The following is a 24,901-nucleotide window of genomic DNA, read 5'->3' as shown; positions in this document are numbered from 1 at the left end:
GTGGGCCGCACAAAAGGCGCGGGCGGCCGGGGTGGGCGGAGCCGCCCGAGGTTCGGGACCTCTGGCGGTCCGCGCGGCTGGTGTCCGAGGAGTCGGACTCGCGGCCGCGCTCGGGGCCGTGTGTGCAGTGACGGCTACGGACATGGCGCCGTCCGCGCGCGCTGCAAAAACAAGTTCCAACCGGGTCTCCCCGAACCCCTCCCCCGGTGCAGCGCCTGCCTTCCAGACGCCGCTCTGTGCACGGACACGCAAACACGTGGTCTGTCTCGCAGGAGCAGCGGCTGCGCTCGGCCTGTCCCACGAGGTGACCATCGTGGCGTCTTCGGGCTGCTTTTCTAAACTGCAGTGCAATGGGTGCGCCATGGTGTAATTGTCCTGCTGCGTACTTGAGTTGCTCCGCGTTTTCCCTGATGCCTGACTCGAATACTTCTCTTGTACTTTTCGTGCACAAGGGTGATCTAATAATACGAAGAAAAGTCAAGGCTAAGGGTCACCTGTATTTCTTGTCTTCCGGCCCCCCTGTCTAATCCGTCTTCAAGTCCGAAATACACCAACCGCGTTCGGCTGTTTTTTCCTCCATCTCCAGGGCCCGTCTAGTCCCAGCCACCGTTCTCTCTCATCTGGCGTCTTACAATGGCCTCTCCATGGCTTCCCTCTTGGCCCTGTGTCTTGCCTTCTCTGCAAAGCAAGCAGAGTGGTCTTTTCAAATGTGAGTCAGTTCCTGTGACTCCCTGCTTAAAGCCCTTCAGTGGCTTCCAAATGGGTGAATGAAGTTCCGTCTCGTCACCTGGGTGCCTAGAATCTATGTAATCTGACGCATACCCACCTTTCTGACCTCCACACATACGCAAGTACCCTCAGTCTCCCTGTCTTTCCTTTCCTTGAGACAAACTAGCCTTCTTTCTGTCCTCCAGCAAGCCCACTCCCACCGCAGGACCTTTACACATGCTGCTGCTTCTGCCTGGACAAAGTTTTCTTTCAATCTCTGATGCCATCTTGCCATCGTCAAAGAGGGCTTCTTTTTAAGTAGCTCCCGCGCCAATCTCCTTCATCCTTAACCACATCACCCTGCTTTTTTTTTTTTTTAAGAGATTTTATTTATTTGAGAGAGAGGATGAGAGAGCACGGGGGCGGGGGGGGGGGGCGGTCAGAGGAAGAAGCATACCCTGCTGATCAGGGAGTCCTATGTGGGGTCCATCCCAGGACTCTGGGATCATGACCTGAGCTGAAGGCAGACGCTTAACCAAGTGAGCCACCCAGGTGCCCCCCAGCTTTGCCTCTTGCTGGTTGTATGAGCCTGCAAGTTACTTAACTATGCCTCCCCTTCCTCATTTGTAAAGTGGGGATCATTATAAAACATTAATGCATAGAGCTTTATTAAACAAATTGATATATGTAAAGTACTTGGAGCAATGTTTGGCACGTGGTAAATACGATAAAATGCTAACTGGTATTATTTATAGCCCTGGGGTTTGATGTCTTAGGAGGCTTTTCCTAACGTCCAAGATTATAAAAGTATTTTCCTGTTTTTCTCCTAATACTTTTACAGTTTTATTCCATGCATTTAGATCTTTAACCCGTCTGGAATTTATTTTGTTTAAGGTGTGAGATGGTGATATCACTTTTATTCTCCCGAATGAATAGCCAACTGTCTCAACCCAATTTAGTGAATATGCCATTCTTTCTCCATTGACTTGAAATGCTACCGTGTGGGTCCGTATCTGGATCCCAGATTCTCTTTCGTTGCTGTTTTCTATTATTGCACCAATAACGCAATTTTAATTATTGTAACATAATAAAATTATCAGGTAAGACAAATGCCTGCTTTACTGTTATTTTTCAGAATTATCCTGGCTAGACTTGTGAGTTGATTCTTCTGATTGTTTGGAATCAAGTTCCCCCCCAAAAAAGTCCCATTGTATGCATTTATTTTTAAGGACTAGTCAGGTGCAGTAGTGAGGAGGGGATGAGGAGTAGAACCAGGAGTTCGATCTGTAACTGTGAACCATCACTTGACATAACTCACTACCTTTGGACCAGCCTCCCATTGTTATTTTGATATGGTGTTAAATTTATACACAATCTGCAGAGAAATGATGTGTTTGTAATGATGGGTTTTCCCACCCACATATGGTGCATCTCTTTCATTCTTTCTAGCCTTAACATCTTTCTAAAATTGTCTTTATATTAGTACCTTTTAATACAGTAGCTTTCATGCCACACAGACCACTACCTTTCAGTCCCAAAATCACTGTTTTTTTCTTTTTTAAATATTTTATTTATTTATCTGACAGACAGCAAGAGAACTTAAGCAGGGGGCGCAGCAGGGGGAGAGGGAGAAGCAGGCTCCCGGCTGAGAAGGGAGTCCAAGGTGGTACTTGATCCCAAGACCCTGGGACCAGGACCTGAGCTGAAGGCAGATGCTTAGCCGACTGAGCCACCCAGGTGCCCCCCAAAATCACTTTAGATATGTAGCAATATGGATCTCATTATCTTTTGGTCATGACCCTTTGACAAAAAATGATTCACGAGTCTAAAAGAAATGTATGATCTAAAGCTTGAAAGGGATGAAGGGCGAGCTTAGAAGGTGGTGACAGAACTGAGGGCCTATATTTGAACCTTTTTAAAATAACTTATTTTCTTTAAATTCAGTTAGTTAACATATAGTGTGTTGTTAGTTTCAGATGCAGCGTTCAGTAATTCATCAGTTGCATAGAACACTCAGTGCTCATTCCATCATGGGCCCTCCTTCATGCCCAACCCCCAGTCACCCCAGCCCGCCACCCCGCCCCCTCCAGCAACCCTCGGTTTGTTCCCTATAGCTAAGAGTATCCTATGGTTTGTCTCTCTCTCTGATTCTGTCTTATTTCCTATGTTTGGACCTTAAAGATGATCTCAGAAACTATCTTGTGCATATTACTTTCTGTTGTGTGGAAAAGTGGAGGGAGAAGGGTGAAGTTAGTCCATTTGGGTGGAAGATGGGGAAAATGGGAAAGACGTGGAAGCAGGAGAAATGCATTAGCTCCCTAAGTCCTGAGTTGTCAGGCACCCATCATCACCACCCCCTCCAGTCCACGGCTCTTCCACCTGGTCCCTCTTCTCCTCTTGACTGGTCTTAGTCCACATAACCTTGCCCTGGTCTCTCCACCCTCCACAATGCCCAGAATCATCCTCCTGAAGGAGAAATCCCATCGTGCCAGTCTTTTGCTTAAAAAAAGCCACTGTGGGATCCGAGTATCCTCTGGGTGTCCTCTGGGAAGACCTCGGTTTCGTTCCTTCACGTCATCATCCCTCACACTTGTTCCAGTCCTCCTCCTCCCCCTCATCTCTCCTGCGGTGGAACCCCACAAACACTTCGGAAGAGGACGTGCCTTGCCTTTCTCTGTCTTCGCGACGCCCTTTCCCAACTTCTGCCCACCCTGCAGAAAGATTGTCCTCCAGTGTCTCCTCCTCTGGACAGCGTACCCCCCCCCCGCCACCCCTGCCCCAGTCAAGCGCCGGTAGTCGCTTTGTCCTTCTGAGTCATACCTCCATTCTAGTATTCTTGGGATCCTAATACCTGTTTATGTGTCTCCTGAACTGTGCTGGGAAGGCAGGGGCCGTGTGAATTCGTGTCTGTGTCCCCATCGCCCAGCACAGTGGCACGAAAAAGGCGTGACGCCTGGATGGGTGGTTGGATGCATGGATGGGCGGACGGATGCAGGGACGGATGCTCGCTGTGATGCGAGTAGATGGAAGGGATGGGTAGTCCGAGAAACCGGGCACAGTAATCCTGCGGAAGATCAAAGCCAGACACCAGAGGGAGCCGACACACCACGAGAGAGAGGCGGGAGGGCGGGCCAAAGAAGGCTGCGAGCACTGGGGTGAGCGGCGCGCCCTGAACCCGAGCCTCACGCAACTGGAACCGCTCGCCCACGTGTGCACCCCCTCGTCCTTCTTCCCAGACTGTGCCGGAGCGCGTTCCTCCGCCCCCACCGCCTCCCTCCGCCTCCACTGCCACTGAGAAGGCAAACAAAGGGGAGGGGACCCCCGCGGCGTCCCGGACGCAGGGAGCCAATCACAGGGCTCTCCCCTCCAGGCAGGCGGGCGCCTCGGTTCCGAGGGGCCCAATCGGTTCCTACAGGGGTGCGGAGGGGCGGAGAGATGGGCGGGCGGAGCGGGGACTGGGGACAGCGCGCGACGGAGCGGGCACTGGGGACCCCGGGAGCGGCGAGGCGGGGCCGCGGAGGGGCGGGCGCGGTCGGAGCCAATCGCCGCGCGGGTCTGCGCCGAAAGGGCGGGCGGCGCCGCGGCGCGCGCGATCCGGGCTGACGCATCTGGCCCCGGTTCCCCAGGATCGCAGGGGGGCCGGAGGGGCGGGGGAGAGGAGAAGGCGCGGAGGGCGCGCGTGCGCACTGGCGCGGGGAGGAGCAGGGACCTGGCAGCAGGCTGGGAGGCTGCGAGCGAGCCGCGAACCGGGCGGGCGGCGGGCGGCGGGCGCGCGCACCATGGGGGAGAAACCGGGCACCAGGTAAGAGAGGTGGGGCCGCGCGGCGGGACGTGGGCGGCGGCGCGGGGCGGGTGCCGGGACGGTCCCCGGACAAGGACACCGGGGAGAGAGCCCGGGGGCTGGACGCCTGGGTCCCTAGGGGGCAGCCATCTGGGGCCGCACGCCTAGGTCCTCGAGGATAATAGGGGGGACGCATGCCAGGGCCCTTGCAGAAAGCGAGGGCTGAAGGGGATCAGGAAACCGACGTCTGGGTTCTCGCAGGGATGTGGGGGCCGGACGACTGGGTTCTCCGGTGCAGGCTGCGATGCAGGGGCGGAGGAAGGAGGAGCAGGTGGCCGGCCCGAGGGGTCGGGTATGGGAAGGGTGGATGCTGGGAGGGGATCCCCCCTTAGACTCGTGCCGAGCTGCTGGAGAGCCTCCTGTCCAATACCACACAGACAGTCGGGCTGTCCCAAGGGCCAGGTGGCTCTGCTTCCAAACTTCTGCCTTCCCCCAGGTTGCTAGGAGCAACAGCTTCATCTTGGGGGAGCAGAGTGCGTGACGACCCTCCCCGCTTCTGGGCCTTACCCCTCTTCCCAGAGGTGAGGGAAGGCAGTGTCTGCCCTGGGCACGCCATCCACTCCCCGGATGTTTTCTGTGCAATTGAGGCTCCTTCCTTCCACTGATACCCCGAGTTCTCTTTTTTGGTCTCTAGCAAAATCCACTTCCTGTTGTGGGCCAACACCCCCAAGGGGATAGTGGGTGAATGCCCGAGTCCCTGGGGAGCAGGAGCAAAAGAGGAAAAGATTGGGGCTGTATGCCTCAATCCAGAAGGGATCAGGAATGGGGCCCTGGTCTTGAGACACCACCTGTGCTGCAAAACATTACCTCTCAGCCCCACCAGAACCCAGGCTTCTGAGCACCAAGTTGAGTCGTATCAGAGAGATGATCAGAGGGAGGACTGGTGTCCTGGATTAGGGCTTAAACACCCCCAGAGAAAGGGGAAGTCGCTGACTCAAGGGAGGCCCCCAATTTCCGTTATGTGGTTCAGGGAGGAGGATGGATGGACCAGAGGGGGACTGCTGACTTGGCACAATCCCACCACCCCCATCTAATTCTGGGCCACAGGAAATGGAGAGAACATCTGCTGGCGGTGGCCCCCTCACTGGGCACCTCTGCGCACCCCCACACTCTGCCTCCTTGGCGAGCCTCGGGGTACAAGTGCTGCTGCTCCCTGGCCTCGGCTCCCAAGGGCAGGTGGCCCTGCAGATGCTCCAGGGCCATTCCCCCAAAACCGCAGTCCAGTGGCTTTCTTCCTAATAGGAGGAAGCCCGGGGACAAAGAGGAAATCTAGAAGCAAAGGGGAGGGGAAGCTGGATGATGCCATAGCTGTCCGCCTCCAGGGTGGGTGCTTATTCTAGCTGCCACCGTGCCAACATCCCCTCTCCTTTATTGGAGGGGATACCTGGGGACCACCATACCCTTTGCCTTATGGCCTTTGGACAGTCTGACGTTCTGGGAGGAAGTGGCAAGGAAGTTAGAGCAAAACTGGGGGGGAGGGTGCTGGAGGAAGGATGGGCCAGTTGGCAGGACTTCAGTTTCTACTAGCTGAGGACCCTTTCCAGGGATCGCTGCCGAGGCAGAGCGGATCAGGATGAGGAAGGGCAGACCTGCAAGTGGCCAGAGCAGAGGGGCCACCAGACACCTACTACGCTCACAGCAGTGGGTAGAGTCCAGGCTCAGATTGTTTCGGCTCCGGGGAGCAGATCCCCTGCAGTTCAACAAACTTAATGCCGTTTGCAGAGACAGGAGAGTGTAACGGCTTAGTGAGGAAGAGCATGGCTGGAGCCAGCCTGCCCTACCATTTACACCCTCTGGGGCCTTAGGCTAAATCCTTCCATTCCCCCCCCCCCGTGCCTCGGTTCCCTCACCCGTAAATTAGGAATTCGGGACCTCCGTCATTGGGTCGCTAAGAGTACTAAGTGAGATAACACACACGAAGGCCTTGGCACAGTGCTGAGCACGGAGCCTTCTCCCGACAAATGTCAGCCAGCATCATTGTCTCTATCGTACGGCTGGCATCGTGCTGGGTGTGCCAAACTGGACACGGCCTCCGATGTTCACAGTCGAGCTAGTGAGGCAGGTGACACACAGCTCACGGCCTGTGCATGGTGTCACACCACCAGTAAAACAGAAGCCAGTGTGACAGGAACCCCCCCCAAAAAATGGAGTAACCGGGGTCTGGGCTGGATCTGCTTTCTAAAGGAGGTGATAGCTGAGCTTGGCCTTCAAAGACAAATAGGCTTTGAGGCTGCTGAGATCAGGGATGGGGACAGTTGGAGGTTAATGGAGTCGGGTCACACTTATGTAGTGGCTAGAAGTAGAAACCATTTTAGGGGCAAAAGCCAGGGCCTTTGCCCTTCTGGGTACTCCAGCTGTCTTTGGAGCTGGAGACCAGAGAAGATGGAGAGAGAGGGTTAGGTCTTAGACAGAGGCTCCTACAACCTGCCGATTTGGGTCCCCCTGGGGCTTGTGCTCTGGGAAGAGCCTGGGTGGTTCCTGTGGCAACCAGGGGTCATTGCCACAGGAGGAGGGGACCTAGCGAGGGTGGAGGGGGGGCCACCACGGCTGTGTTGGGAATATTAAAGACCTGTGGTTGCCCTCCTTCTGGGAAGAAGTGGGAGGGGTAGAGCTGGCAAAGCCCCAAAGCCTGCAGGCGGAATCCCGGGGGAGCTCTGCTTCTCGGGCTGGTGTGGGGGTCCCTGCCGCCGAGCCTGAGGGAGGCAGTGGGTTTCCCTTTCTGTTTTGTTAGGGTCTTCAAGAAGTCAAGCCCTAACTGCAAGGTGAGTCTCCCATGCTGCTTCTCGTCCCAGCCTTCTCTGGGCCCCTGCAAAGCCCAGCCTGCCCCTAGCCGATCCCCAACCCCTAGCTCCCCACTTCCTGTGACAGCTAAAAGCCGACTTCCTTCCCTCCTGAAGCCCCTTGCCGCAAAGGCCGCTCAACCTGAGCCAGCCACGGGGCTGGGTGGGGACAGGTCTGGGTCCCTAGGCCAGATGAAGGGGGAGGACTCAGAAGCCCTAGGGTACCCCTCTTGGGAGCCAGCCCAGGGTCCCCAGGCTATGGCCTGTGTATCCCAGAGTCCCTTGAGGGGAGCCAGTGAGACCACACCCTGCTCTCTCACTGGCTGTCTGGGGCGTGTCCTCCCCAAGCCCACTCCCCACCACCACCCCACCCCACCCCACCACACACACTTGCTGACTTGTGGGCAGAGGTGAGAAAAGCTTCAGGGCTGGGTAATCTGGGAAACCCCACTACTCTCCCCTTCTGACCCTCCTGGGAGGAACCCCGGGGCTACCCCAGCGTGGAAAGACCAGGGGTGGGACGACCACTCTGAGGGGCTCTGACGCCCCGCACTCGTCTGCCCAATCTTCCCTGTGCCCCTTCCGTACCCCCAGCTCACCGTGTACTTGGGCAAGCGGGACTTTGTAGACCACCTGGACAAAGTGGACCCTGTCGGTGAGTGTGCCCCGAAAGCAGCGCCAGGGCCCCCTGGGCCCAGGGATGGAGGGGAGGCCCTGACAGGAAGTGAGCTCGTGTGTCCCTTTCACAGATGGCGTGGTGCTCGTGGACCCTGACTACTTGAAGGACCGCAAAGGTACTGGCCCGAGTGCAGGGGACGCCCAGGGGAGGTTAGGGTGGCCCAGGGGGGCGGGCTGGCACTGACACGACCCTGGAGAGACAGAGGGCCGAGACGGAAGAGGGAAGTCGGGTTCAAGCAGGTCGGATGCTGCTAGGGACTGGGGGGCTGGGGCAGGGGGGCTCCTGACCGCCCCACCTTGCCCTCCCTCGCAGTGTTTGTAACCCTCACCTGCGCCTTCCGCTATGGCCGCGAGGACCTGGACGTGTTGGGCTTGTCCTTCCGCAAAGACCTGTTCATCGCCAACTACCAGGCCTTCCCCCCCGTGCCCAACCCACCGCGGCCCCCCACCCGCCTGCAGGACCGGCTGCTGAGGAAGCTGGGCCAACATGCCCACCCCTTTTTCTTCACAGTGAGGACGCCCCCCCTCCTCTGCAGGGCCGGGGGTCTGGGACTGAGGGGGGCACCTGTTCCGGGCAAATCTGGAAGCAACAGTGAAGAGGGTGACCTAGACCCCCCTCCGCCTTCGGGGCCACCCTTGTCTCTGGCTCCTCCTTGGGGCCCCTTCCTTCTTCCTCTCCCACCCCCTGGGACTCCTCCTCCAGCCTCTTAGTGGGGATGGGGAGAAAGGTTTGGGGGCTCTCTGGGAGAACTGAAGCCTCCCCTTGCCTCCCCACAGATCCCCCAGAATCTGCCCTGCTCCGTCACCCTGCAGCCAGGCCCCGAGGACACAGGGAAGGTACGGCGGGAATGGGTCCAAGGGTTCAGGGGACAGAATGGGCTCCAGCAGGAGCCTGGGACACAGCGAGGGGGTGCTGTCAGGGAGAAGCCAGGGTGGGGCGTGTCCCCAGGAGAAACACGGTTTATCTGCTCACGGTGCCTCCGGACACCCCCGGGTGAGTACAGGGGCTCACCTTGCACAGACAGGACTGACGCTCTGCCAGGGACTGGGTCTTTGGGAGGACGAGCACGAACCCCAGGCCCTACACTCCTCAGGCCAGACTGCAATGGGGCAAGAGTCCCTGACCAAGGCGAGGGGAGAGGGAAGGAAGGACGTGGTGGTGTCAGGGGCCTTGTGTAAGATGTGACCTTTTCTCCTCCCGAGGCCTGTGGAGTCGACTTTGAGATTCGAGCCTTCTGTGCCAAATCGCTAGAAGAGAAAAGCCACAAAAGGTGAGGGAAGCGAGCTCCCCGGGGCTGTGACCAGCCCCAGGCCTGCGGAAGGCAGCGGTGGGGGTCTGCGTGTCTGAGCACTGGCCCCTCCCGTCCCTCCTCCCCCACCCCCAGGAACTCTGTACGCCTGGTGATCCGAAAGGTGCAGTTTGCCCCAGAGAAACCCGGCCCCCAGCCTTCGGCAGAAACCACACGCCACTTCCTCATGTCCGACAGGTCCCTGCACCTTGAGGCTTCCCTGGACAAGGAGGTGGGGTGCACAGGGGTGACACAGGTGCTGCGGTGCAGAGGGACTGTGGGGGGAGGACTGAAGCCACCGGCCAGGACAGTGGGGGTTTTTTTGTTTTGTTTTGTTAAGATTTTATTTATTTATTCGACAGAGATAGAGACAGCCAGCGAGAGAGGGAACACAAGCAGGGGGAGTGGGAGAGGAAGAAGCAGGCTCATAGCAGAGGAGCCTGATGTGGGGCTCGATCCCACAACGCCGGGATCACGCCCTGAGCCGAAGGCAGACGCTTAACCGCTGTGCCACCCAGGCACCCCCAGGACAGCGTTTTTAAAGAAGGCTGCCTCAGAAGGCGTGGGCTTGGGTTTAGAGGGAGACTGAGCCGCCGGTCTGCGTGGGGGCCGGGGAGGGGGGGCTAATAGTGGGACCGGTGCAAGCAGATCGCATTAACTTGACCCCCTTCCCTCGAAAGCTGTACTACCACGGGGAGCCCCTCAATGTCAACGTCCACGTCACCAACAACTCCACCAAGACCATCAAGAAGATCAAAGTCTCTGGTAGGAGGTGGGGGACAGAAGGGGGTCCTGGGGTGGGAATTGCTGCCCACGTGGCTCCCAGCGTGATTTCAGCCCAGGGACACAGCCCAGTGCGGGAGGCTGCCCCAGAAGGAGACACACCCCTGGGGGGGAGCAGCAGGCTGTGCTCCCGGCATGGCTGCTTGACCCCCCACCCCACCCCGCAGTGAGACAGTACGCGGACATCTGCCTTTTCAGCACTGCCCAGTACAAGTGTCCCGTGGCTCAGATCGAACAAGAGTGAGTAACAGAACAGCCCAGCACCCCCCTCCCTGAGGGCAGAGGAGTAGCCCCGGGAGAATGAGGTGGGGATGGAACCGTCCGGAACCATCCCCACCTACAAGGGCATTCCCTCCACATGCAGGTGCCTCTGAGCCGCTCATTTTCCCGAGTGGGTTGACCTCTAACCACCCCCCGCCCGTTACCTATGGGCCCGAACAGAGCCGGGCTAGTGGTGGGGGAGAAGCCCCCGGGGGTGGGAGCGGCCCCCCCAAGTCTCGGTCTCCTGGCCCCACTCCCCAGTGACCAGGTGTCCCCCAGTTCCACGTTCTGCAAAGTGTACACCATCACCCCACTGCTCAGCGACAACCGGGAGAAGCGGGGTCTTGCCCTGGACGGGAAGCTCAAGCACGAGGACACCAACCTGGCTTCCAGCACCATGTGAGCGTGGGCTGGGGGGGGGCAGGGGGCTCCCGCAGCCCAGGGCTCACGTGCTCCTTCAGGCCAGCCGCGCGTCAGGCTCTGTCCTAGGGGCCGGGGCGTTATCAGGGCCCAGAACAGACCAGAGTCTAGAGAGGGAGGACAGACAGACAGATCAGCAGTGAAACGCACAGCACGTCCGGTGACGCGTCCAGAAGCAAGGCGGAGAAGGGAGGGATGAAGCGGGGGCGGCAGCCTGTGCGCACTGCGGAGAGGGGGCTGGGGAAGGCGCCCCAGGCGTGGGTTCCGAGGAGGGACCCACAGTGAGTCTGCGAGGACATGTGAGGAGGTGTGGGGCCGTCATGCCCGTGGTGGGGGGTGGCCACAGCCTCACGGAGCCGGGGCCGGGGTGCGCGCTGCACGAGCCCACACGGCAGGCCGGGGGCCAGCGTGGCAGAGGAGCCACGATGAGAGGAGTAGGAGGTGTGGTCAGGGAGGCGGAGAGCAGGATGGGGCAGGGCTGTCAGGTCCCAAGGACGTCCGCTTTTACCGCGAGAGATGAGAAGCCACAAGCGGGTTCTGGGCGAGGGGTGCCTGGCCGTGAGAACAGCACGGTCTAGGCTGCTGGAGGCCACCGCCGGGATGCGGTCCCACCCAGAGCCTCGGGGAGCCCCAGGGCGGGCTGTGGTCTAGCTCCTCCCCCTCATTGCAGCGTGAAGGAGGGCGCCAACAAGGAGGTGCTGGGCATCCTGGTGTCCTACAGGGTCAAGGTGAAGCTCGTGGTGTCTCGTGGCGGGTGAGTGCGCGGGGAGGGGCGTGGGGGGCAGGGCTCTCCTCCAGCGTGGGGTGCTGGCCCTTCATGCTGGCTCCCCCCCCCCCCCCCCCCGCCGCAGGGATGTCTCCGTGGAGCTGCCGTTTGTGCTTATGCACCCCAAGCCCCACGACCACATCACCCTCCCCCACCCACCCCCTCCTCGCCTCAGCTGCTCCTGACACAGATGCCCCCGTGGACACCAACCTCATTGAGTTTGATACCAAGTAAGACGCTCCTCCCCCACCTTCTGACCTTTGACCTCTGTGGGCAGAGTTTCCTGCACCCCTCAAATCTGCCCTCGCCCCCGTTTCCCCCCCCCCACGGGGGGAGGGAGGGCTGAAGCATCAAATCCAGACGGCTTAGCCTTCTAGCCAATGCATCCAGCCACGTGGCTGCTCTGACACCCCTGGCTCTGGGAAGGGAGCAGGGGGCCGAGAAGGGCCTGGAGCCCACACCTCACCCCTCCTCTCCACCATCAAGCTACGCCACGGACGATGACATCGTGTTTGAGGACTTCGCCCGGCTTCGGCTGAAGGGGATAAAGGACGAGGAGGATGAGGACCAGTTCTGCTAGGAGGAGGGGTGGGTGCTGCTGGGGGAGGGAGGGCCCCAGCCTCCCCACCGTCCCTCCCTCCGCTCAGCAGCTTCCCCAGGCAACCCCTCCCCTCCCCTCCCCTCCCTCCCTCCCTCGCCAGTCGCCCCCAGACACGCACTGGACCCATCTCTTGTGGAACGTGGGCATTACTTTCTGGACTCCAGCTGCGCCTCCCCAACCCCCCCGTGGGTGGCAAGCTGTGTTCGAACCTAAATTTTGCGGAGGGGGTTGCTGAAAGACAGTAGGGAAAGTGGGGAGAGGAACCCCCACGTTCAGCCTCACACCAACAGCTTCCCTTTCCTTCAAGAAAAGACCGTCTGGGGCTGGGGGGTTAAGGCCACTTCTTTGTTTCTGAGCATAAAGAAGAAAATAAACCTTTTAATAGGCAGGAGTGTCCGTGTCTTCTGTGCGGGCTTGAAGGGGCAGACAGGTGCCCATGCGGGCCTTTGCCCTGGGGGCTGAGCCCCCAGCCAGCCTCCTCGCCGGGCCCAGAGGTTGTCAGTAAATGTCCGAAGCACTGGGCTGTCGTGTGCTCCAAGGTAAACACTGAAACTCGATTTGCTCAGTCCAAACTCAAGGGTACAGTTGGGTAAAGCCACAGCGTCAGCTGACGCACTCACAGGGGAACCGGCCGCTCACTTCCCCGTGGCCGGCCAGCCTCGGGAGCGGGCAGGGCGGCCTCTTCCCCCTTGCTGCTGACACACGTGACCGGGTGGTGACCTGCTGTGGCCGAGCTCTCGGCTCTGGCCGCCCAACCCTGGGGCTCGGTGGGAGCCCCACCACAGGCCTCCCCGGACAGAAGTCGCAGGACATTCCGTGGGGCCACAGGGAGTCACGCCTGTGCGGGCAAGTCACTGCGAGTTCTCGGACATTCATCGGGCACTCCCAGCTGCTGGGCTGCGGGTGGGAGCGACACTCCACGGACACAGCTCACTCCCCCCCCCACTCCCACTCCTGTCACTCAGCCTTTGTCTCCTGCATTCATTCACTCCATCAACAGCCCGCCTCCGAAGTCCCTATTTTGTACCAGGCATCATGGAGGGACACAGCAGTGACCACAGCCACCATTAAATCATTCCCTAGTGACCTAATGACATTATCTGCGCTCCAGAGAAGTCCAGGAGCCAGGAGAACGTGTGTCAGAGAGTGCTGACCTAGGCCGGGGTTTGGGGACGATTTCCCCGGAGGGAGGGGCCTTTGAGCAGAGAACTGGCAGATGAGGACCCGGTCGGAACATTCTGGGCGATGGCAGCACCGTATGTGAGGGCAGGAACAGGACAGAGACAGCAAGCCCAAGTAATTCCAGATGGGGCCGGGGGTCAGCTCCTACAGGCCTGCGGCCTACGGCGCCTGACATCTAATTGGACCGCTGTTTACCCGCGGATTTAAGTGCTGCCAAGACGCCAGTGACCGTGCTCGGCCCTCCACAGCAGCCCAGCCCGCGCACCCCGGTCTTTGCCACACAGGGGGACTGCCAGCAGCACTCCGAGTCCTGTGAGCCTACTCCCCGACCGCCCAGCTCTCGGCCCACGGGGCTCGGAGCTCAGCACGTCATCAGGTGAATTAGAAGCCCCGGGAAGGGGGACAGCGCACGACAAACACGCCCGTCCCTGGCTCTGCCTTCCCAGATGCCCATCCAGCAGGTTCCCGGAGGAATCCGCGCACCTGGGTCTTGAATTAGCACACAATCTGAGAAATGGTGTCTTTTTCTTTTTTTTTTAGCTTTTTATAAAATTTCTGATGTTTTTAAGAAGGTAAAACATGCACATGGTGTAAAGAAAAAAAAAATCCAAGCTGTATGCAACAAACAGTGAAAAGAAGGCTCCCCCCCGCCCCTGAACCCCAGCCTCCCACTCCTCATTCCCAGCGGCGACCAGTATCACCAGTCCCGTGATCATGCTTCCAGAGATCCTGCTGGGACTCAGTCATACCTGTACGAGTGTTTTTCTAAGTTTTATTTATTTGAGAGAGAGGGAGCAGGGGGGAGGGGCAGAGGGAGAGGGAGAGGGAGAGAGAATCTCAAGCAAACTCCGTGCTGAGCATGGAGCCTGATATGGGGCTCGATCTCACGACTGTGAGATCATGACCTGAGTGGAAACCAAGAGTCAGATGCTTAACGGTGCGTTTCTGTCTGTAGCGACACACCGACCTTCCTTATTCTTTCAGTGAGCTGCATGACCTTCCATTCCCTGGATGGCACTTTTTTTTACCCGTCTCCTGCCGAGGGACATGAAGGAGGTCCGCTAATGCAAACACCAGCACAGTCCTTATCCCCGAACATATGCCTTTTTTGCACACACGAACCATCTGTAGGACAAATTCTTTTCTTTTTAAGATTTTATTTATTTGAGAGAGAGTATGAGTGTGAGTAGGGGGAGAGGCAGAGGGAGAAGCAGACTCCCCGCAGAGCAGGGAGCCCCAGGCGGCGGCGCTCCATCCCAGGACCCTGAGATCATGACCTGAGCGGGCAGCAGACGCGTCAGGGACGGAGCCCCCCAGGCGCCCCTGTAGGACAAATCCCGAAAAGCAGGCTTGCTGGGTCAAAGACGGCCAGCATCCTGAGGATCCTGCCAATCAAGCAGGTGAAATACGGCATCATCTGAGCTTTAATTTGCATTTGTTGGATTACGAGTGAGGATAAAACCAGATTTCTTGGGGTACGTTTTCTTAAAGTGGGCTCTGCGGGCTCTTTTTTTTTGCTAAAGAAATTAGCCCTTCGTCATATATTTTGCAAATATGTTCCCGGTTTGTCACTGTCTTTTGAATTTGTTTCTAGGTTTGTATCTTGGGGGGCAATTTTGGGGGTAAAAGGTTTTGGTTTTGGTTTTTTTACAGAGGCAAAATTCACAGAACATAAAATTAACCTTTTTTCTAATTAAATTTAAATTTTTTTAAATCAGCCATTTTAAACTGCGCAGTTCGGGGCACTGCATGCATCCACAACGCGCAGCTGCGCGTCTGGTTGCAAAGCGTTTTCCTCCTGATATTTTTAATAACTCATTTTTTAAATTTTAAGGTCGACAATCATAATCACTTTCGTAATGGCTTCTGGGTTGTTTTTGTTGCCAAGCTCTCAGGCCTTCTGTTCCCTGGCAGTTTGGCGCTTTTCTTTCCACACTGAACTTGGAGCCCACCGTACCCCCTGCAAGGAGCTCAACTGCCCCCCCTTTCAAACGCCTGCTCTCAGACCCCAGCCTCGGCTCCGTCCCACCGCCACCCTGCCCGCCCGCCCGACACAGGGCTGGCAAGCACCGCCACAGAAAAGTCACACGGCACAAGTGGACGTATTCATTCACCCAACAAGTAATTTTTAACACATCCTCGGTGCCAACACTGGGCACTGGGCACACATTCGGGGCCGCTGCCGATCTGTGGCCTCTAACTTCAGCTGGGCCCTCAATTCCGGACGAGCCTTTGTCCCTCTCCATCTTCCTGGCCACCTCCCTCACCGCCGTGTAAACCTTCCTCCCGCCCGCAGTGACGTCTCCTTTTCACAGAGATCCGGCTTCGAGGGACAAATGACTTCAACCTCCACCTTCTACCCCCAAACACCGACATGGACCCCAATTCTCTGTACCACGAAGGTCAAGCCGCCTCCTCCTCAAAGCTCATCCCTCCACCTGCGCTCAGATCTCTCCCCTCCCACCTCCTCTGAGACCCTGATTCAGCCCACCCCCCCCTTCGACCTCTGCCTCTCTCTACTGGTTCTTCCTCCATGAGGCATAAACCCACGCAAGTCTCTTCTACTCAAGGAAGGAAGGAAACCAAAGACAAGACACTCCTCACACTTAAGTCTCTTCCACAGGAAGAAAATCTCTACTCATTTCCTCTCTACCATGTCACTTCCACTTGTTGTTATTTTCAAAGTCATACATGCACATAGTGTAAGGAGTCGGACAATCACAAGGCCTGTACCCCATCCCTCTCCAAGTCCCTTCTCCTGAGAGGCAGCCACGTTCACCTCCTCCAGGTGTCCCTTCTGCTGCTGATTCATACCCCCAAACAAGGGACTCACTGTGCCACTTCCTGATTTGTGTCTGAAGCATCCCTGGAGTCCCCACCACGCGAGGAGAAGGCTGAGCTCCCTTCAGCCCCTCTCCCCCACAGTGGAATACTTTCCCTCCTGCCCCCGGCATCCCATACTCCCAAGAGAACGGTAACCATGGAGGTCAGCTCAATATTGAATATTTACACTCCATGCCTACACGTACCAGCGTTGTCACACGGTACATCAATGACCTTTCTCTTCTAGCGCCAGGCTGTCTCCCTGAATCACCGTCATTTTAAGAATCTGTTTATTCTCTGAGTCCATCCCTAACTCTGCCCTATACTCTCCTTGGAAAGTCTACGTATCCTTTCGATCCGTTCACTATGCAACAGATGTTCCTGGCCTCCATCTCCGTGAAGAAATCCAGAAGCGTTCTAGATCTGCTCCAGTGTGATCTCGATGGTCTTCGTGCCTGTCACCCTGCATCCCCCTTCACCCCGTGTTCTCGCCCTCTCTGCAGTGCCCAAGGCCTCCCTCACTTTCTGGATCCCACAGTTTCCTTTTGGGGGTCTACTTCTAAGAACCTCCTGAGAAAGGGAACTCGGTATAAAATTTGCAACCCCTGGACATACCAAAATGTCTTTATTCCGTCTTCGTTCTCGCTGTTGTGAGAGCCCACGTCTCCCCTAAAATCTCTTCTTCCGTGGTGCGAGGGCAGGAGCTGGCCACCGAGGTAAGGACTGGCTCTCCCAGCACCCCGGAGCTGGGTGAGACCATGTGACTGGTATTCGGTGGAATGTGAGTAGGGCTTACTTGGGCCACTTCCTAGGCAGACCTCCGGGCCAGATGTGCCTCCTCCACGTTTCCTCTCCCCTCTCGCTGCCAACTACGGCCCAGGGATGGCAGTGAGCCAGTCCCAACAGGGCACCCGGCACTGCCCCGGAGCCGTGTCCCTCAGACGTTACTGTGCATTCAGACCACCTGAGGTTCTTCAAAAGCAGATACTGATTCGGAAGATGTGCGCGGGATCCTGCAAGTCTAGCAGCTTCCGGGGAATGCCAGGGCTACCGGCCTGCAGACCACATGTTGGAGTACAAGGCCCTACAGGATGGCAGCGCTGCTCCGCTGGCCTTGATCTCCGGCTGACCCGTGGAGCGTGCTGAACTACCCACGCTGGGCTGTTCTATGGGGGAGAAAAGCTTAGTTCTATGTTGTTGAATCGTTGCATTTTTAGCCCTCATCTTAGCACAGCTGGAGTAAGAATTCCAGATTGGAACAACTCAGGAAATAAACTTTCATTGAATCCGTCTTCTTTTAGTTCTTTCTTTTAAAGTTTTTTTTTAAATTTATTTATTCATTTAAGTAATCTCTACACAACTCACTATCCTTCCAACTGAGGCAGTCAGGCACCCGTAATCTGTGTTTTCAATACAAATTATTGGGGCTCAAACTCACTACCCTTCCGACTGAGACTCAAACTCACTACCCTTCCGACTGAGGCAGTCAGGCACCCCTAATCTGTGTTTTCTTTTCTTTTCTTTTTTTTTAAGATTTTATTTATTTATTTGACAGAGATAGAGACAGCCAGCAAGAGAGGGAACACGAGCAGGGGGAGTGGGAGAGGAAGAAGCAGGCTCATAGCGGAGGAGCCTGATGTGGGGCCCGATCCCATAACGCCGGGATCATGCCCTGAGCCAAGGCAGATGCTTAACCGCTGTGCCACCCAGGCGCCCCCTAATCTGTGTTTTCAATACAACTGTGCCCAGGGTGGGGGGGGGAGGGGTTTCCATGGCAAAGACCCTTTGTTTTCCATCTTCAACAAAGAGACCTCCAGTAGTCCGATGAGTTGGGGTTGAGTGGTCGCACAGATGTGTGCATTAAAGGAGAAGATCTGGGGGTGGGGTGGGGGGGTCTAACTACTTAAAATAATCCCCTTCATTTTGGTATCAACCACACCCCATTGTACATGGTGCACATAATTTAAGAGTAAAACAAGTTGCTTTTAAGCTTTCTCCGCTGCTGCCTTCATTACCACTTCACTACTAAATCAGTCACCACTTACCCTTCTGTCTTCCAGCTTCTATCTAAAGTTTTGCTATTAATTCCTCTCTCTCTCTCTCTCTCTCTGACCCCTAAATAAAATCCACTTGTTCTTTTATTAGAATTTTTAAAAGGAGTGAAATTTAATGCTAGGTCCCTCAAGCTGAACTGAAAGTCTCCATTCCTTTGCTAACCTTGTGCCAACCACCTTCATTCCCCACCTTCCAGAAGCTGTCCGGATTGACCTTTCCAAAAAAGGCAAACCCGGCCATAACACACATCGTGAAGATCCTTCAAGGGCTCCCAAGGGCTTTCAGAACAAGGTCCAAATTACTTAGCTTGTAAGCCTTTTCCTGATCTGGCTCCCACTCCAGCCCCGCCGCCGCCACCGGTCACTCGCTCGGCTCAAACTTGAATCCCTGGCTGTACTCCCTCCCCGGCCTCATGCACTTGCCTGCGCTGCTCCCCTTTTCCACTGCAGGCTCTCGTCCACCTGGTTAACCCGCAAGATTCGGCTCCAGCAGCGCTGCGCCCCAGACTTCCTCTCTCCGGGCTCCTGCAGGTGCACCCTGCGCACGCCTCGGAGCAAACGTCGACCTCGCTGTCACGACAGCCCATCCCATTCACTCCGCATCCCCAGACCCCGCCGCGTAAACGGCAACCAGAAAGGGAAGGGGGGAAGGCTGAAAGGAGTCAGCTCCCGGGACATGTTGCGAAGCCTGGGTGTCAGCGGGGCTCCCGCCCGGGAGGAACAATGGAACACTCACCGAGTCAGCCTATCCCCCAGGCCCGACGGACGGCGGAGAGGGGCGGGCAGGCAGAGCACCCCAGAGCTCCCACCATCATCACCCAGCACCAGCAGCCGCGCAGGCACTTCTCGTAGAACACATCAAATCCAGACCCCAGGAGCGTCGCGAAGGCGGACAGGTCTGAACGACCTCGGACTAGTGAATCAATGCTTCACCACCGCCTCTTACCACAGGTGGTCGCGAGGTGGCGGCGGCGGCGCAGACCAGGGCATGCGCACGGCACCCTGGGAGTTGTAGTTCACCAGGCCAGGCGGCGCCGGGCATCCTGGGAATTGTAGTCGCAGCCCCCGAGCGCGTCTTGCGCAGGCGCAAACCGACAGCCGCTTCCGGGCTCGAGTGTTGGGCTTCGCCGCGGGAGAAGAAGCCCGTGGAGGGGGGCGTCCCAGAGTGGCGATGGCTACCTACAGCCTGGCGAACGAGAGGCTCCGCGCCCTGGAGGACATCGAACGGGAAATCGGCGCCATTCTCCAGAATGCAGGTTCGGGACACGACGGCCGGCACCTGCGCTCGCAGCGGGGAGGGGAGGGACCCCCGGTGCCCGCGGGGGGACGGGCTCTCGCGTGGGGCAGCCGCGGCCCTCTCCGGCCAGCCCTGGCCCTCTCTTCGCCCCCCGCAGGCACCGTCATCCTGGAACTGTCCAAGGAAAAAACCAACGAGCGGCTCCTGGACCGGCAGGCGGCGGCCTTCACGGCGTCGGTGCAGCACGTTGAGGCCGAGCTGTCGGCCCAGATCCGCTACCTCACCCAGGTGTGCGCGGTGGGAGGCGCTGCGCCCGCACCCCGCTCTCCGCCTTTGCCTTGGCCTGCGGGGATCCCCGGGGGCGGAGCTTTGGCCTTTGGAGCGGGCTGGGACCTGGCCACCCACGCCAGCACCGCCCACCAGCGAGCCGGGTGACCTTGGCAGAACCCCTCCCTTCCAGGGTCGGCTTCCCCCTCCGGAGGGAAAATATTACAGGCGGCCCTTGCCGGCTTCACTGGCCCGCATCCCTTGAGCTGCTGGACGGGGAAGTCCTGGGAAAGGACTCGCGAGCAGTGCCAAAGCCACAAGGCTGTGCACCTCAGGGGCCTGAAGTGGCAACGTCCTGAGAAAAGGGACAGGGTTGAGAGGGTTCTCAGGTCTTTACAACAGCAAACAGCCTTCATTAAGTTTTACAACGTGCCAGACACTGCTTTATCTAATCCTTCACCAACTCTAGCAAGTAGTTACGGTTACCCACACTTTACAGATGAGGTTAACAAGTTCAGTGATTTGCCCTGGGTCACCCAGCCACCTCCCGTGTGCCGGGACGGCTTCACAGTCGGGGAAGAAATGAGACCAGAGACCTGATGCTCGCTGGGTTGGGGAGCTGGGTAGGGGAAGGGGTGCATCAGTGATGCATCTGAATGTCCTGCAGGTGGCCACAGGGCAGCCCCATGAGGGCTCCAGCTACTCTTCGAGGAAGGACTGTCAGATGGCCCTGAAGCGAGTGGACTACACTCGCCTCAAGCTCAGCGATGTGGCCCGAACCTGTGAGCAGATGCTGGAAAACTAGGCCAACCAGGTAGAGCAAGAACTTGGAGGAAGACACCCCAGCACTGGGGACAGAACCTGGAGACCTGTAGGGTGGGAAGTCGGGGCTGCCACCTACAGGCCCTGCTGGGCAGAGTATATGCGGACAAAGGGGCAGAAGCTGGGGATGGAGCCACTCAAGACCAAGCAGGCCCTCGATGCCCTGGCTCCTCAAGCAGGGTGTTTCCGCAGGTGCACGACACAAAAGTGCTGACAAGCTCAGACAGAGTGAGACACCCAGTGCGTTTCCTCAAACACTCCGTGTCCCTACCCCAGGCTTCTGCAGACTGGACCAGTGAAGACACATTCTTCTTCATTGAAAGAGACAAAAGAACAACTAGGGGTTTTAATAATAAAAACAACAGCAATGAAAGCAAGGACCTCAGACTCTCAGTGGAACATGTGTGGGTGATACGCGGATTGAGGAAATAAAACCAAACTGCATGGAGGCGGGGGCAGGCCTGCAGTGGGGGTTCGGGGGAGGAACAGCTGGTGTGTGAAGACAGACTGGGACAAGGGGGCGGTGGGACCCTGAGTGGAGGAGCTGAAGCCAGGAACCATGGTAAGGGGGCAAGGGCATGAGGCCAATGTCTGCAGAAAGAAGAGTCAATAATTATAAAAATAATCTTTAGTAATTAAACACATAATTTGTTTAAGGTGTTACAGTGAAAGATTTTACATTATAGCACAGGAAAAAACTCGGGACGAGTCTACAAGAGGGCAGTGGCTGGGTATTTGTATATTGAACATCAGATAGCAATGGAGTGCCTATTCTGTGCCAGGGATTATCCTACTGCATTAATTAAAGGCATAGGGGGCTGAATAAATCACGGCGTCCACCCTCACGGGTTTCCACTGTTAGCTCAGGCGTTGGAGTCCGATGCCATGGGTGTGTAATGAAGCTGCAGATCTGGAAAAGATAAGGAAATTAAGATACCAGCTCTAACATTAAGGAAAGGGGGGAATAGCTTGAGCTGGGGAATTAGACCCCAAAACATCAACCGTACAACCTAGCACAGAGTAAGTGCTCAGAAAAGATTTATGAATTAAGTGAATGGCCCCCACCTTCCTCCACAGGTTCATCTCCCCCTAGCCTGCCCCTAGCTTATGTTGCTCCAAGCCCTGCCTGGCTTTGAAGGTCAAGTACGGGTCCCTGGGCCTGTGATGGCTTCCCTCCCTCGCTCCCTATTCTATTAATGTCTCTAGCTGAGTCCTCTCATGGCCTATGGTCCACGGTGCAGACAGCCTTCATATTTGTCTGGGGCAGGCTTCCAGCCGCATAGGAGCTACTGGGGGCAGGATCCCTGCCAAGGAGTCTCCGAGTCCCTGGGAGAGGGGCCCAGAGGTCCAGCTTACCCGGAGAGTGCTGCAGTGCCTGCTCCCGCCTCCTCTTGCACAGCACGTACAGGAGGACGATGGTGAGAACGAAGATGATGGTCAGGAGGGACAGCACTGGCACCATGGCTGAGGTCCCAGCTGAAGGCCCCACTTTTTCTTCCAGCTGCTTCTGCCTCTCCCCAGCCTCAGGCCCAGCCCCCAGACCATGGCCCTCAGTGGATGCAGCGATTTCATTGGCGTGGGTGAGCTTTTTGTCCAAGGACGGAGCTCCTGCTGGAAGCGTGGGCTGCACGGTAGACTGCGAGGCAGGTGGCAGGTACGTCTGAGCAGGGGAGCCCATGTCTAAAGGTGCCCTCTGTGTGGGGTCAGGAACCTGGGTGCTGGGAGGAGGTAAATGCTTCCCAGGGGCCGCACTCCCAGACTTAGCGTATCCACATTCTGGAGAGACAAGAAGTAAGGAATCAGGGCTGTGAGATGAGGGGACCGGGTGAAGAACCAGTTTGAGCAGAGGGGAGCTAGTGGATCAAGCTGAACGTCAAGGTAACAGCTGAAGGCCTGGAGAGGAAGGCGGAGCGGAGAGGGGGGTGGAGAAGGAAGTGAGCAGACCACAACAGGGAAGCACTGGGAAGGGCATGCTTTCCAAACAGGGAGACCTCTGTGGGAGCCCTGGCTCTGCCAGAGTCACTGCGTGACCTTGGCCCCTGTCTCTTGACCTCCCTGGGACACCTTTCTTCCAGCTGTAGAGCAGCTGCAGGGAGAATTTTCCTACCAAGGGCCCCAGGCACTAGGAGGCTTAAGTGAGAGCCCTCGTGTAGGTCTCCAGCCCACAGAGCAGTCTGCGCGCCCCGGGAGCCACACAAGACAACTTCCACTGCGACACGTCAGAACGTTCTGGGTATTTATTTTAGGAGAAAAACCAGCCGGCACATCACTGCTGTGACTTCAGAGGTATTATTGCTTAGGACGGGCTGCTGGTTGCGCTTGTCAGAAGTGGCGTATGTACGCATAAGAATTTGTTCGTCTTACTTTATGTAAGTTTTACCTCAAAAGAGAAACAGCAACAATAAAGTATTGAACTCAGTAGTGCACATGCTGAAATGTCCGGTCCTGCCTGCAGCTAACTTGGAAATGCATGAAACAATAACGTGGGGCGCCTGGGTGGCTCAGGGGGTGAAGCGACTGCCTTCAGCTCAGGTCCTGATTCCAGGATCCTGGGACCGAGCCCCTAAGCTGCTCAGCAGGGACTCTGCTCCTCCCTCTGCCCCTCCCCCCTGCTCATCCGCTCTTTCTTCTCTCAATATCTTTTATTTTATTTATTTATTTTTTTTAAAGATTTTAGTTATTTATTTGACAGAGAGACAGCCAGCAAGAAAGGGAACACAAGCAGGGGGAGGGAGAGAGGAAGAAGCAGGCTCCCAACGGAGGAGCCCAGTGCGGGGCTCGATCCCAGAACGCTGGGATCACGCCCTGAGCCGAAGGCAGATGCTTAACGACTGAGCCACCCAGGCGCCCCTCAAAATCTTTTAAAAACAATCAGGTGGATTGATGACAGGTAGGATAGACAGATGGGCGTGCTCTAAAGCAAATATAGTTAACGGGCTGTAAAACTTGATTTAGTAAAATATAAATTACATTTGCTGTATTTTGTACCTACCACAGAAAAGACAGAAAATACAAACATATAAAAGCCAAATAATGTGGAACCTGGGTAGTGGGCCTATGATGTTCACTGAACAATTATTTCAACTTTTCTGTAAGTCTTTACATTTCCATGGTAAAATACTGGAAAACAAAAGTAGTGCCTTGGTTTCCAGAAAAATAGTAAATTAGAGCACAGGAAGAACTGGCAAAAATCACGACAGTGATGGCGAGTGACTGGGTGAACGGGGGCTTAAGGGGGCTTTGGCTGGCAGCAGGCACAAGACGAACTCGAGGTGTCATGGGGAGGCAGCCAAGGCGAAGACGATTGTAAGGGGGAGACCGCTGCACTGGAAACAGACCCCAGGGAGGAGGGGAGAAGCCCGTACCTATGCGATCAAAGCAGCTCATCAACTGTTGAACCCAGGAATCTTTGCTGCCCCCACACACACTCCGGGAGTGTAGCTGGAACCTAGGGAAGAAGACCGTGGTCTCAGCTCGCTCTTTCCTCATTCCAAAGATGTGAAGTCACTGCCAACTGCCAGTGAGCCCTTTCTGCCCAGACTGGGAAATTCCCAGGTTGGTGGGAGAGGGAAAGTAAGGCACGGAGAATGGAATCCTGGGAGGGGGCTAAGTCCCCCCCAGGAGTTCCAGTTGGAGCAGCGAGGGTCCTGGAGGCCCCCAGAGGCGCGCTCTCCCAGCGCTCGGTGAGATTACCTGATGTAGGAATTACAGCGATCGTAGGCTCTCAGGTGTTTTCGGAGATGTGCCATGAACTCCGCCGTTGTAGGGGAGCCCGAACGAATCGCCGTGTGGCAGTAACAACTGCCGATGACGCTGCCCTCGTTGCCATGGCCTGGGGGGGCACAGGTGGTCAGCACGGGGACTCCCCCCGCTGTTACTGCGCCTCTTCCCTAGATCCCGGATCTGACCCCCGCGCCCAACGCTCGCATCACACCCCAAACACGTCCTTACCACGGCCCGGACCCGGGTGTCCCCCAGCCTGTCCCCTGCCCGGGCTGCCTGGGGAGCCCGGCTCGCCACTTACTCAACGTAACCCCGCGACCCTCGGCGCTTCCTGCCCCCCGCCGCCTCCATCCCGTCCGCGGATTCGGGGACCTGTGAGCCAGCCCGGCCCCAGACGAACCTGGCGGAGGCAGCAGCGCCAGCAGGACGAAGAGCGTGAGGAACCAGGCGCCCCGGAATTGGCTCATCTCGGGAGCCAGGCGGGACCGGGGCGCGACGTCCAGCGGCTTCGTCCCGGGCCTGCAGGAATGCCGGGCAGCCGCGGCCGTCGGCGCCGAGTCCCGGCCGGGGTGGAGGGGGTGCGGCGCGAGCTGACGGCGCCCTCCTCCGGCGCTCGCACCGTCCGAACCGACAGCGCGGTCGGTACTGCGGGGCCCGCGCGCGGCC

The 24,901-nt window shown here is 57.2% G+C and overlaps 3 protein-coding genes across 3 annotated transcripts; 2 read left to right on the top strand and 1 right to left on the bottom strand.

Moving 5' to 3' along the window:
• Positions 1-4,324: 4,324 nt before the first annotated feature.
• Positions 4,325-12,515, top strand: ARRB2 (arrestin beta 2). The gene is given in 15 exon segments (XM_034647412.1): positions 4,325-4,510; positions 7,281-7,311; positions 7,924-7,984; positions 8,079-8,123; positions 8,321-8,517; positions 8,785-8,844; positions 9,211-9,278; positions 9,393-9,528; positions 9,977-10,061; positions 10,247-10,319; positions 10,602-10,739; positions 11,431-11,514; positions 11,612-11,698; positions 11,700-11,756; positions 12,013-12,515. Coding segments are annotated over 15 exon segments (1,239 nt in total). The 5' UTR covers positions 4,325-4,487; the 3' UTR covers positions 12,107-12,515.
• A 6,754-nt stretch (positions 12,516-19,269) lies between these two features.
• MED11 (mediator complex subunit 11) lies at positions 19,270-20,892 on the top strand. The gene is made up of 4 exons (XM_034647413.1): positions 19,270-19,442; positions 19,581-19,711; positions 20,358-20,504; positions 20,705-20,892. Exons 1-3 carry the CDS (start codon positions 19,358-19,360, stop codon positions 20,493-20,495), a joined length of 354 nt encoding a protein of 117 aa, XP_034503304.1. The 5' UTR covers positions 19,270-19,357; the 3' UTR covers positions 20,496-20,504; positions 20,705-20,892.
• Positions 20,893-21,125: 233 nt separating this feature from the next.
• CXCL16 (C-X-C motif chemokine ligand 16) lies at positions 21,126-24,895 on the bottom strand. The gene is made up of 5 exons (XM_002924444.4): positions 24,636-24,895; positions 24,206-24,344; positions 23,878-23,960; positions 21,869-22,288; positions 21,126-21,422 (listed from the first exon to the last, which is right to left on the bottom strand). Exons 1-5 carry the CDS (start codon positions 24,700-24,702, stop codon positions 21,376-21,378), a joined length of 756 nt encoding a protein of 251 aa, XP_002924490.2. The 5' UTR covers positions 24,703-24,895; the 3' UTR covers positions 21,126-21,375.
• Between the last annotated feature and the right edge of the window lie 6 nt (positions 24,896-24,901).

The sequence above is a fragment of the Ailuropoda melanoleuca genome, chromosome 17, assembly GCF_002007445.2.
Source record: "Ailuropoda melanoleuca isolate Jingjing chromosome 17, ASM200744v2, whole genome shotgun sequence".
Classification (NCBI taxonomy): Eukaryota; Metazoa; Chordata; class Mammalia; order Carnivora; family Ursidae; genus Ailuropoda; species Ailuropoda melanoleuca.
The sequence above is the reverse complement of the archived record's forward strand: the minus strand, read 5'-3'. Positions and strand labels throughout refer to the sequence as shown.

Bases quoted from the DNA above. Each gene is read 5' to 3' on its own strand.
- MED11 (XM_034647413.1), top strand. From the start codon at position 19,358: ATGGCTACCTACAGCCTGGCGAACGAGAGGCTCCGCGCCCTGGAGGAC. The intron at 19,443-19,580 runs GTTCGGGACACG...CGCCCCCCGCAG, and splicing joins CGCCATTCTCCAGAATGCAG to GCACCGTCATCCTGGAACTG. The intron at 19,712-20,357 runs GTGTGCGCGGTG...AATGTCCTGCAG, and splicing joins AGATCCGCTACCTCACCCAG to GTGGCCACAGGGCAGCCCCA.
- CXCL16 (XM_002924444.4), bottom strand. From the start codon at position 24,702: ATGAGCCAATTCCGGGGCGCCTGGTTCCTCACGCTCTTCGTCCTGCTG. The intron at 22,289-23,877 runs GTACGGGCTTCT...TTGTCTCTCCAG, and splicing joins GAGCTGCTTTGATCGCATAG to AATGTGGATACGCTAAGTCT. The intron at 21,423-21,868 runs GTAAGCTGGACC...TATCTTTTCCAG, and splicing joins GGCACTGCAGCACTCTCCGG to ATCTGCAGCTTCATTACACA.